This window comes from Marmota flaviventris, chromosome 14 (assembly GCF_047511675.1).
Source record: "Marmota flaviventris isolate mMarFla1 chromosome 14, mMarFla1.hap1, whole genome shotgun sequence".
NCBI lineage: Eukaryota > Metazoa > Chordata > Mammalia > Rodentia > Sciuridae > Marmota > Marmota flaviventris.
Genome location: NC_092511.1, coordinates 30,899,092 through 30,912,141, shown reverse-complemented (window position 1 = coordinate 30,912,141; position 13,050 = coordinate 30,899,092). Strand labels below are relative to the sequence as shown.

At 35.3% G+C, this 13,050-nt stretch overlaps 1 protein-coding gene across 6 annotated transcripts in view; it reads left to right on the top strand.

Annotated features, from left to right (window-relative positions):
- The window catches only part of Map4k3 (mitogen-activated protein kinase kinase kinase kinase 3), a 188,025-nt gene that overhangs the window by 96,579 nt on the left and 78,396 nt on the right, over positions 1-13,050 (top strand). For all 6 annotated transcript variants that reach the window (XR_011704329.1, XM_071601519.1, XM_071601518.1 and 3 more), the window contains exon 4: positions 7,102-7,166. Coding sequence is in view for 5 of the 6 variants with exons in the window: in XM_071601519.1 (XP_071457620.1) it covers positions 7,102-7,166 (65 nt within the window). In the remaining variant the exon portion in view is untranslated. The remainder of the gene's footprint in view (positions 1-7,101; positions 7,167-13,050) is intronic.

Genomic DNA, 13,050 nt, shown 5'->3' with positions numbered 1-13,050 from the left:
AATAATTTTGATGTAAAGCACAGAAAGTGCTAAGGGTGTCTGATTTGTCGATGTAGAGGAGTCAGAAAGCTGTGTGAATAAAATACTTCCCAAATGTTTGTCAAAAAAATTTTAATAAAAAAGATTGGTAAGCATTCATGTTTGTAGAAAACCACAAATTTTGCAAAGAAAATGCATGCATGAAAAAAAATTATGAAATATTCAGGAGACATCTTGTATTCTCATAGTAGAGCCTGTGGGTATAGGTGCAGTAATAGGTAAGGCTAGGGAGATTAGGTGAAAAGGATCCTTTTAAGCCTTAATAAAGACCTAGAAGATTTGAGCAAACTTATTCAAAGATTTTAACAGGAAGTTTATGTATTCTATGGAAGATGGACTTGGACTTGGGGTAAGGGATTGAGATAGGAGTTTAGTCAAATTTATTACAGTACCTTTGTTATAGTAATCCAAGAAAGAGATGGTGGTCTAGAGTTATATAAAACCAGAAGGTTTGGGTGTTTTTTTTTTTTTTAGCGACACGATAGCATTATTTATTTATTTTTATGTGGTGCTGAGGATCGAACCCAGTGCCTCACACATGCCAGGCAAGTGCTCTACCACTGAGCCACAACCATAGCCCGGTTTGGGTGGTTTTGTTTGTTTGTTTTGTTCCTAGAACCAGAGACAGGACTGGGAAGGGAAATAGCAGAATCTTAACTGGAATGTGTTTATAATTGCCTTTTGAATGTTTGAAATATAAAAATGAAGTTTACAGTTAAGTCATTATTTGTACTCAGCTACATTTTTTGTTTGTTTTTAATTAATTTGGGGAGTACTGGGGATTGAACCCAGCCCTTTTTATTTTTAGATTTTGAGATAGGATCTCACTAAGTTGCTGAGGCTGGCCTCAAACTTGTAATCCTCCTGCCTTGGCCTTCTGAGTCACTGAGATTACAGATATGTGCCAACACACCTGTCCAGTTGGGTTATTTCTTTGCCTACAACTGCAATGCTAAGGGCTGTTACAACTACATGATGGCCATTGGCTGAGCACAAAAAGCAATAAATAGGTCAACATGTAATATGTTAATACCTAATGTGAATGAGTTTCAACAACTCCACTGTAAGAAAATCCAGACAGACTCAGCAATTTAACTAATTTTAAGGGTTTTATCTTGTTTTTCAGCTGCGAGTTAATCTGGAAATGTTTCATTGTACTTCTTTCACATCTCAGTTGTAATACTTACTGGCTTTTGGCCTTGTATCTGTGGTCGTCAGCCATTTCAATACTTGTTAGCATCAATACCAGGAGTATGCAGGAAACAAAATTCTGGCAAGTCACTGAGGTTCCAGATGTGCACCACTGTGCCTGGCTCAGTTACCTTTTTTGAAGGAAATTTTTAATTTTGAAATATTTTAGATTTACAGAAAAGTTGCAGAAATAGTACAGTTCTCTGTGTATATCCACCATTCACCTTTCCTTATTATTAACGTCTACAACTAAGGTCCATTTGTCAAAACCAAGAAAGTAACATCAGCACAATACTACTAGCTAAACTGAGATACTATATATGTATTTCATCAGTTTTCTGCTACTATCTGTTCTTTCAGGTTTTGAGAGAATTGGGACTTTAGAAAAATATTATTAGGCTATATTGAGGGTTGTTAGGTATAATTACAAAGAATTAGGTCACTTTGTATCCACTAAGGGCAGAGCTGCCTCTCTCAGAGAAGGGAAGCACCGTTACTTATATCTTTTTGAAATGCAGTAAAGTTTTATATATCTGTTTAGAAATAAACCAAACATTTTGTTTTGTTTTTATTTTTGTTTTGGTCCTGGGGACTGAGCCTTGGGTACTCTACTGCTGAGCTACATCTTCATCCCTTTTTAAATTTCAGGACAGGATCTTGCTTACTTGCTAAGGCTGACCTCGAATTTGCCATCCTCCTGCCTCAGCCTCCCAAGTTACTGGGGTTATAGGCACTTGTTACCAGGCTGAACCAAAACATTTTTAAATTTGGCTCACAGTTAAATAGTTAATCCTGTGTTAAAATATCTGTTACTTAGTGAACTTTTATTTTTTTATACTGATGGTTTAGGTAGAAGTTGGATTATTTTGGTAAATATAGTGGAGTAGCCACTGATGAGTACCTTAGTCAGCAAGAAAAAACACAGTATAGGACAGGGACCAGGGGACTCGGTGTGTAAGATAGACACTTCAAGTGAATTTGGTAACAGTTTCTGGCAGACATACACAATTGCTGATTCCTAGTGTTCTTGGTCAGTTTGTTTTACTTTTTAAACTTTGCTGTTTTCAAGGGAAAATTTAACAAATCATGTTTAGTTTGTTCAGTCAGTTTTAAGTCTGTATTGAGTTACACAATGTAAGAAAATTAAAAAGTGTGTTTTAGAAATACGACTTCTAGATCAGTGAGATAGCTATTAGAAGTTTGGTCCTTGTGTGCTTTAAGAAACATGGAACTAAAGGTTAGAAGTGGACTCCCCTCCCTGCATACCTGTACTTAGTTTTCTGTTCTTTGTAAGAAAGATATAAGTTTTCTAAAAAAAAAAAAGAATTCTAGAGATTTGTTGGGTCAGGAAATTAATACTGTTACATTGAAAATTTACCTAAGTGGTTAATTTTATTCCAATTCAGATACAGAGGGACAAAGATTTTATAATTTGTTCTCCTGCATAAAACAGACCGATTGACTTAAAGTTCTCTCCCGTTTAAATAGATGGCTTGTGAGTGACCAAATGCAAAAGCAGACTTATCGTCACAATAGAGACATTCCTAGAACAGATGGAGTCATCTTTCTAATAGATTCTGATCATTCAAGTATTTTCAGACTTCAACTAAATAGAATGTTATGAAGATAAAATATTTTAAGTATCTTAAAAAATAAACTAGTAAGTAGTAATATGTAATTGTGATTTTCCCCCCTTTCTGTAAGCTGGAAAGTTATTTTACATAGAATGAATAGAAAACTGTATATTTAAGCAAGCGAAGAGAGAACAGAAACTAATTTTTAGTGTAAAACTATTTAATTGTAAAATATTTAAGAAATAAGCAGAAAACTCCTTTATGGTGTTCATTTTCTCTACCAAGGAGAATTGTTTTCAAACTGGAAAGTAGGAAAGCATTATTAAGATGGAATTGAAGCATAGGATGTGTGAAGAGATAATTATAGAACAACTAGACACTTCAAGTGAATTTAAGTTTTTAGATTTATAAAATTATATCTCATTATACTGAAACTGTAGCAAATGTGATTGTGACATCCACTATCAGTGAATGTCTTTTGACAAATAGAAGAGGTGTCAGAGATTAGATATCAGCAGCAACCAATTTTCAAAGGAGGGGAAAAGGTGATTTATAGAAAATTACAGGCTATCAAATTTGATGTCTGTCATCATTCCCCAGCCAACATCTAGGATGAGTTTTTAATCAGATAATTAGTACTTATAAGAAAGAAGTGATTAGCATGAATTTGATGAAAAATCATGTTAGCTCAATCCCATCTCACTTATCTTTTTTCTTAAAAAAGAAAAATAATTTTATTTATTTTTATCTTCATCGAGTTCATGGAGCAATTTAAGACAACTTACATAAGTATACTATAAGATAACTTACAGCAGGAATAGAAAGCAACTTACATTTATGCAGTATTCCAAGTTCTTTACTATGTAATTTACATGTTATCTCATATAATCTTGAGCAGACCCCAAGACAGTCATTCAGTCTGCTTTTTTTAAGTATCTCAAAGAGCTTTTATTTATGTTCATTATATCTTCTGACATTTACCATATTTAGAAATTAGGACAGAAAAATTTTAAAACTTAATCCATAAGCACATACTGCAGTCAGGGATGACATCATCAACTTCAGCTCCTGTGAAACTCCACTGCACTCTCATAAGAGAAAGTATAAAGGGAACACGATTTCTTAGTATCATTATAAAACAGTTTTGACCTTGCTATTCCCCTGGGTCTCAGAGTACCCCAGACCACACCGTGAACCAGTACTCTAGAGAGGATTCAATAAAGAGGCCAGGCTATGGAATACTGCATTCCAGATACCAGCTTGGAGCTGGAGTATTATCCCAAAGCATATTGGTTGATGGGCCTGCCAGAGTGGAAGTCATCTGCATAGTAAGAGAGTTATAGTGTGTGTGTGTTGGGGGGGGGGGGGTGTCCAATTAGGATACTTAACAGTGTTAACTCACTGCCACAAAGGCATGGATCAAACATGATGTAAACATGTATCACAATGTCTGTGCCGAAGCATATTTCAGTGATATACTACTAGAACTAATAAGAGGCATGTCAGAAGCAAAGGGATATGAGTCAGAACTCTCCCCCCCCCCTTTTTTTAATAGGATGAGATTTTAACAAATAAAGACAAGTCCTATCCTTAGTTTCAGTGAAGCAGATATACAAGTAAGAAGCTGGAAAGAAAACTGATCTGACTGCTGTTTATATAGAAAAGATTTTTCAGTTAACTACAAACTATAAATCAGCAGTTCAGTTTAGTTGCTTCAAGAAATTGAAGACAGTCTTCAGCCAAGTTAATAGAAGTAGAGTGTTCAAATAAAGCCGAAATTGGTAGTCTGGGGGATTTAAACTTTAGTGTAGCAACCACTATTCACAAGTACATTCTTCCTTTTGGATAAAACACATGTCTGCCAGCCCCAGACCTCCATTCGCATTCTTAAGACCAGGCCTCCTTTCAGACGGCTCATGTTTATGTGGGTCATATCTCTTGATGTTTGCCATATTAGAAACTGCCAACAAGAAATTTTTATGTCAGCTATAATGACTGCATTTCATTGGACATGGTCCACCTGTGAATTACAGATCTTATATCACTTTAGATGTATATTTTTTAGGCTTTAATCTCTTCAGCTTTACCTTCTAGGTACAAGGCACCTTGTACTCCACATTCTACAGTTAGCTGACCTTTGCACTCATGTATTTTGTGTTCCCTTGCTGTATGCTGCATAGACCACCACACCCAGCCGTGTTAGGTCACCTCTTAGGTCTGGCTAATCCAAACTTCATCACCATATCTGACCCCCTGCAAGCATTTCAGCAACTCTAGATTTTAATACACTGTTCATGCAAAACTGAGAGTAGCACTTGTTTCTGTGTACCACATTTTTAGAGAGATTGACAAATAGGAGACCATCCAGATGAAGATAACTATATGGCAGAGTCTACAAACCAAGCATTATTTCACAATGTGACCTCAGCCTATTCTAGCTCATTTCTGACCCTTATCCTTTCTGACAGCCTTTGTTCAACTCACATTAAATTATCTAGTCTTTTATTTGTGACATCTTTCAAGTTTTCATTCTTTTGCATAGATTCCTTCCCTGTAATTCTCTGGTGAATTCCTACTTTATTCTCAAGATCCAATCCAATTGTAATCTCCTCCCAAAACCTTCTCTTGATTTTCCTGGGTATTTTCATCTTTGGGTTTTTACCGTACTTAATACAGGCCTAGATTATTCAATAATCAAATCAAAGTTCAGCAGACTTTTTCTCTGAAGAGTCATATAGTAAATATTTTAGGCTCTATGAGCCACTTGATCTCCATCATAGCTCTCCTGGTGTTTTGCTGTGAAAGCAGCCTAGACTGTTTGTGGGCACCAAAATGTGAATTTCTTAAAATTGTCATGTCAAGAAATGTTCTTCTTTTGATTTTTTTCCCCAACCATTTAAAAATATTTTTTATTATTTTTTAAAATTTATATGAGACAGCAGAATGCATTATAATTTTTATTACACATATAGAGAACAATTTTTCATATCTCTCTGGTTGTATACAACGTAGGACACAATGGCACACACCTGTAATCCTAGCAGCTCAAGGCTGAGGCAGGAGGATCGCAGGTTCAAAGCCAGCCTCAGCAAAAGTGAGGCCCTAAGCAACTTAGCGAGATCCTGTCTCTAAAAAAAAACACAAAATGGAGCTGAGGATGTGGCTCAGTGGTTGAGTGGCCCTGAGTTCAATCCCCAGTTCCAAAACAAACTACTCGTAGTTCCAAAACTGTATAGAATCAGGCAGCAGACCAGATTTAGTCCATTGTTGGTATTTTGCTGACTCCTAATCTAATTGATTTGTTTATTCTTTCAGTCACTCATGCATTGGTTCATTTATGGAAAAATATTCATTTGGTGGATATTCTATACACCATGAAGGCATTGGAGAGAAAGACAGATATATTATTAAAGTAGAAGCTTTCTTTTGCATTAGACAGCGCTTGCTGAGTTCAGAGACTTTTTATTCCATCTCTGCCCCTGAAAGTGGTACATTTTCAAGAACATTTTAAGTAAAGAGTGATGAAACAAAGGAATAAGCTATATAAATCAATCCTAATTATTTCCCCTATGACTATATGATTATAACTTAGAATGTGAGTCTGAGAGACAAATGCTATAGAAAGACAAGGATCAATTTGAACAGATTATTTTGGGAAGATCATTGTTGAATCTGGATGTGATGTTAACTACATTTTGCCTATTGATGAGAATGCTGTCATTTTTCTTGGGCTAGGGATATAGCTCAGTTGGTAGAGTGCTTGCCTAGCATTCACAAGGCCCTGGTTTCAATCCCTAGCACCACCAAAAAAAAAGATGTATTGTCATTTTCTATGATGAATGTAGGTAAATGCATGTAGACTGTCGGGGAGGGGAGGTTTTTAACCAAAGGGAAATCTCTTTGTGTGGATATGCCTGGTGACAGCTTTATATCCAGGTGTATTTTAAATATTAAAACCCCTGGGGGCTGGAGTTGTAGCTTAGTGGTAGAGCACTTGCCTAGCATGTGTGAGGTATTGGGTTCGATTCTTAATACCACATATAAATAAATAAAATAAAGGTGCATCAACAATAAAAAAATTAAAAGTAAAACTGTGGGTTGAATTATAGCAACATTATCATTTACTCATTGAGGTTAATTAGCTCAGGTTAAAGATAGCACATTGCATCTTAAAGATAGGTTAAAGATAGCACATTGCATTTATGTGATTTTTCCAAGGTTTACAACTTTTGGAGACTTATTATCATGGACAGTTTTAATTATGAAGATCTGACACATGCCTCTTTTCTCTTTGCAGGCGAGATAAACTATGGATTTGCATGGAATTTTGTGGAGGTGGTTCTTTACAGGATATTTATCATGGTGAGACCAAAGTTATATTTTTATAGGTATGAAGTCTTAACATAGATGGTTACAATATTCAAATATCAATATTGTATTAAGGAAAGAGCTATGTTTTATCAGTATGTTGATTGGGCACATACACAGGTATTTAAGATATATATGAATGAAAGGAGTATTTACTTTATAAGTTGGAAGGTTATATGCATTTAAATTATTTTCTAGTTTTGAAGAAGGCACATTATTTTTAGTTCAAAATTTTAAACTCAGGCCTTGTACAAATGTAGAAGACTTGAGACATACCAAACCAGTAGAATATCCAATAGATAAATAAGTGTTGGCTTTCCTGTGTTTTGGTAGCATCAATTAAATGTTTATTCTCTTAGGATCAAAGTCTGACAAATTCCAAAGTGATTAAAACATTTTTCATTGAGATTAATGGCATTTATGAAGGAGACTTGTAAAGTAAAATAAGCAGCATTTATTGTCTTTTTCTACCCTGATTGTGTCAGTTTCTTGTCATAGACTGTGAAGTAGACTTACTCTATTCAAAAAGGGGTACTTATTGATTTAATGTGAAATAAAATAGTATCTTAATCCAAGCAATCTTGGGGGGAAAAAAAGATCTCTTTTTTTTCAAATAGAATGTGGGCCTATGTTTCCCAGTGTGGGGTCTCTTAAGTGATTGAAGAGGCTAATTTTAATAATGCAGATGGTAAAAGACCATTTGGATAGGGATTTTACTGTTTATTTTTTTTATATTTTTCTATTTCACTGTGTCTTCTTGGTGTAGGTTGGTTTTGCTTGACATAAAGATTGACAAAATAGTGTACATGGTTTTTTTTTTCTCTTTTATATAATAGGGTCTTAATGTACTACTAACCACAATTGAACTAGGAAGAAGGAAATGACGAATTCTCTGAAATCAAAAACTTCATGAGAAAAATGGGCCTTAAGTTGGTCCTGAAACAATAGATAATCTTTGAGTAGAAAGAATAGGAAGCGTGTTCTAGGGGGGTGAAACCACTGTGTAGCCACAGGGAGGTGTGACTCGTGACTCGGGAGAGCACTCTTGTTTATCTGGGAGTGTGTATGGGGAGCCTGAAGAGCCCAGGAATGTTTCTTCTTTATGAAGAAATATTTATTTCTTTTCTAAGGATATTTTTATTATATTTTTATGATTGTTCTTTAAAATGTTTGAACATTTTTTCTTTTTTATGAGTGGCATTTTGATTTCAAAGATTTAGTGATAATCGAAAGAGATTTGACATTAATTTACATTGCAGAACAAACAGTATTTCTAGAAGCTTGTGATTTCCGTATACTCTGAATGAAAAAGCTATTCCCCCTTCTTTGTCTTAATGTGGATTAATTTCTCTACTATTGCTTCCCCAACTTGCTGATTAATTTTTTTTTCTTAAGGTTTTTTTCAGTAAGATCTTAATGGTCAACTCTTCCAGTGTTTGCCTCAACTCTCCCCCACCCCCATATTTTTATTGATACATTATAGTTGTACATAATGGTGTGATTTGTTGTTACATGCACACAATGTAAAAATACTATTTGGCCAATTTGCCTCCCCAGCACTTCCCAGTCCCTAACTTTCAACAGATAGTTTAAGTGGACATGAACATTATTATTAGCAAGTATTTTCCTTCAGCCTTTTGAAGATTTTAAACAGTTATCTTCTAGCTTCTTTAACTTTTGGGACCTTATGTGTTTCTGATTATTAATCCTTGGCAGAAATCTCTGCTCTTCTTGCTTTTAAAATTTTTTCTCTTCATTTCTAGTGTTTCTTGTGTCTAAGTGTGGGTTTACTTTTACTTTTTTTACTTAGGACTTCATGTACTTCTGAGAACTTAGCTCTTTCATCAGATCTGGACAATTTTCAATTATTATCTCTTCAAATATTTTCTCCCCTGGTCTCTGCTATTTTTTCTGGAATTTCAGTTAGATACACATTGCATTTTCTATGTCTCTTGTTTACACTGATCAGCAACTGGATCAGTGGAAAAAATGATAGTTTCATGGTATCTTGGATATTCTCAAACATGCATACTGGGAATTCACATGCTTTTACAAAACCACACATTCTTTTTCTGTGTTCACTCTTTTGTTCTGCACCAAAGGGTTGGTCAAAAAGTAGTATACATTGCCACAAGGGATTACTTCACAGCAGTGTGCATTGCTCTATGAGCAGTCAATAATGCTGTAAATTTATGTGGTCACATAGGACATGTTTCTTCATTTGTTTCTGTATCTCTTCTCTCCTCCTTATCACATTTTCATTGCATTAGGAGAAGTGTAATATTCTGGATTTCTGTATTTGGTATAAGAGAAATTTCTTCCTTTCCAAAACCCTAGTGCTTATGAGGTTTTTGTTGGGGTTTTTTGCAGGTGTATAAGACAAAATTAAAACACATATTTTAATCTGTCATTTTGCAAAGATCAACCCTTTTGGGGGTTTCAAACCTGTTTTTTTTTTTTTTTTGCCACATTATTTTTGCACTAAGCCAATTTTTATATTTTATTTTACTGCCCTTTAATTCTATCTTTATTCCATATAATTTCTTAAAAAATTTAAGTCTTCTTAAATGGGAAAGTATTTTTGTTATCTATTGGTTTATGACAAATGACCCAAAGTTTGACAGCTTTTACAACGTTTCTGTGGGTCATTTGGGTGCTTGTAACTCATGGTTTCGCATGAGACTGACTAGGGCAGGAGGATTTCTTTCAGGATGGTGCATTTACTTGATTATTGGCAGAGGCTTCTAGTCCTTGCTGGCTATTGGCAGGCAGTTCCTCCCCATGTGGATCTTACCACAGCACTTGTGTGGCCATGATGTGGCATCCTCTGGACAAGTGAGTATAGGGAGAACAAGAAGGAGACTGCAAAGCCTTTTATGACATAGTCTCAGAAGTCGAATGCTGTTGCTTCTGTTGCATTGTTCTTTGTATTCTGTTCTTCAGAAATAAGTCAAATAAGTGCAGCCCAGGCTCAGGAAAGGAATCAAGTTTCAACTCTTGCAAGAGGAAATGTCAAGGAGTTCATGGAGTTGTATTCAACCATCATGGGAGGGTGCATATTTTGAATTTATGTTTTCTTCCCCACAAGCTCCTTCTCTCCTTTAACTTTTCTGCGAACTTCAGTCAACATTAGACCCTTTTGTGCTCCAGCATGATAAGCTTTCTCTATTTTTCTGCTGAATTATTTTCTCTTTAATATTGTCCTTTAACAACTTTCTCCCATTCTGTTATATCATTTATAGTTAATTGCTTTCTCACTTATTTTATAATTTTAGATTTTGAAGTCATCTTTAGTGGACTTTTTCAGTGGGAATTCCGTATAACTTCTGAGAGTATACATCTTTCCAGAGCTTTTTCCTGGGACCTCAGGAGCTCATTGTTTTCAGTATATATTTGAACCTTACCTGTGGGTGAATAGGCCTGTGATGACATTTTTCCTCCTATCCAGGTCCCTGCCATGAAAGCCAGAATCCCTACTCATCTCCTGTACTTGTCTGTTTTTTTAATGAGAATGTGGTCCTTTGAGGGCCCTGGCTTTTTGTGGGTTTTTGTTATGACTCTGCCTTGTCTTCTGTGCCCGGATAGAGGATTAAACTAAATTATTAGTTTAATGATTTAGTTAATACAGGCTGACCCTGAAGTCATAGCTAGACTATTCTCTCACAGTTTTACTTAATTTTCTTTTCCTTTTTGTTTGTGGCTTCTGAAAAAGTCTCTTACCGTTCTTGATCTCAGCTAAGCCTTTGAAAGGTTATCTTAAAAAGTTTTTCTCTGGGGCTGGGGATGTGGCTCAAGCTGTAGTGCGCTCGCCTGGCATGCGTGCTGCCCGGGTTCTATCCTCAGCACCACATACACATAAAGATGTTGTGTCCGCCGAAAACTAAAAAATAAATATTAAAATTCTCTCTCTCTCTCTCAAAAAAAAAGAAAAAAGAAAAGAAAGTTTTCTCTGGGTTTTATTTTCAGGTTATTGTGTTTGTCATATTGTAGAAACAAGTCTCAAGGAGGCCTCTTACTGAATGTGAGTGAGCATAGAAGTCACAGAAATTAATTATATGATTTTTTTTCAGACATGTAAGCCTAGATGTGTCCTCAAAAGAATCTAAGTGAACTAGATTTCTCTTTCCTATAAAATACCACAGCTATTCTAAACATGTTTATAAAACTGTAAAGTTACATTTATGTGAGTTAACCATCTAGCAGAGGGTTCCATCATTGGGATTTAACTCAATTTTTGGAGTAGTGTCTCTCACCCAATGTGTTTCTGTATTCTAAAGTAATTTTAATAGCAAAAAAAGAGAAATTAACTAAATGTCTTCAACACTGGCTACACCTGTCTCATACCATCTGTGCTGCTATAACAGAATACCTGACAGTGGATCATTTATAAACAATAGAAATTTATTTCTCTCATAGTCCTAGAGGCTGAGAAATCCAAGATCAAGGTGCCACTAGGTTCCATGTCTGGTGAAGGCTTGCCCTGATAGATGGCACTGTCTAGGTGTCTAGGTAGAAGGGCAAAGAAGGGTTGAACAGTGCTTTGAATCCCATTCATAAGCAAGAAACCCTGGTGGCTTAGTCACCTTCAGTGTCCCATTTCTTAATACCTTTATACTGAAGATTATTTCAACATGAATCTTGAAGGGACACATGTTTAAACCATAGCTGATTAAGACACAGGAAATACTATGATAAAATTAGGCCATATATATATGCACACACACATGCATACATATATACATATATATAGAAAAGATATTCTTGAGACATAGATAATGTTGGTAAGTGAAATAAGGGCAGGTTTCAAAATGGTGTGTATAATGCAGTTCCATCTTTGCTGATGTGTGCAATGTACACATATAGATCACCCTTGATTTTCAATGATTTGACTTACAATTTTTTGACTTTACAATGATGAGAAAGCCATACACACTGAGAGAAAACTGTTGAATTTTGACTTCTTCCCAAACTAGTGATATATACTGTACTATATATATTCTTGCTTTTGTGGGCAGCAGTAGTGAGCCACAGTTTCCAGTTAGCCATGCAATCACAAGAGTAAACCACTAGCTCTCCACTGTGTACTGTATCACTAAACTGTGGTGTTCATAAGTAATTGCATTGAATACATTTTTTACTTAGGATGTTTTCAACTTAGAATGGGTTTACCAGAATGTAACTCCTTTGTAAGTTATAGATCATGTATTATTAAGATGTCTCAGGCTGGGGTTGTGACTCAGGGGTAGAGCGCTTACCTCGAATGTGTGAAGCCCTGGGTTCAATCCTCAGCAGCACATAAACATAAATAAATAAAGATGTTGTGTTCAACTACAACTAAAAAAAATTAATATATATATATATATATATATATATATATATATATATATATATATTTTTTTTTTTTTTTTTTTTTAAAAAAGATGTTTCTGCATAAAAGCATCTGGAGCCCTGCACAGTGGCACACACATAACTCAGCTCCTTGGGAGGCTGAAGCAGGAAGATCACAAGTTCTGTGCCAGCTCAGGCAACTTAGTGCCACCCTGTCTCAAAATAAAAATACAAGGGGCTAATCTGAGTGGAGAAGTACTTTCCTGGCCTGCGTGAGGCCCTGGGTTCAATTTATAGCTTTGGGGAAAAAAAGATCATCTTGTAGGTTATAGACCAAACTTATTGGTATTGTTTATTATTGAGTAATATTTGGATAAGAAAGAGGCCTTTGCTTTACAAACTGTTCTACTGATTGGAACTCTTATAGTGAACGTATATTAATTTTATAACTACAAAGTTAACACTTTTAGGGAAAATATTGATTTAAAATTAACCATAATACATTTTGCACTCAACTACAACAACAACAAAAAAACCTTTTAATATAAAA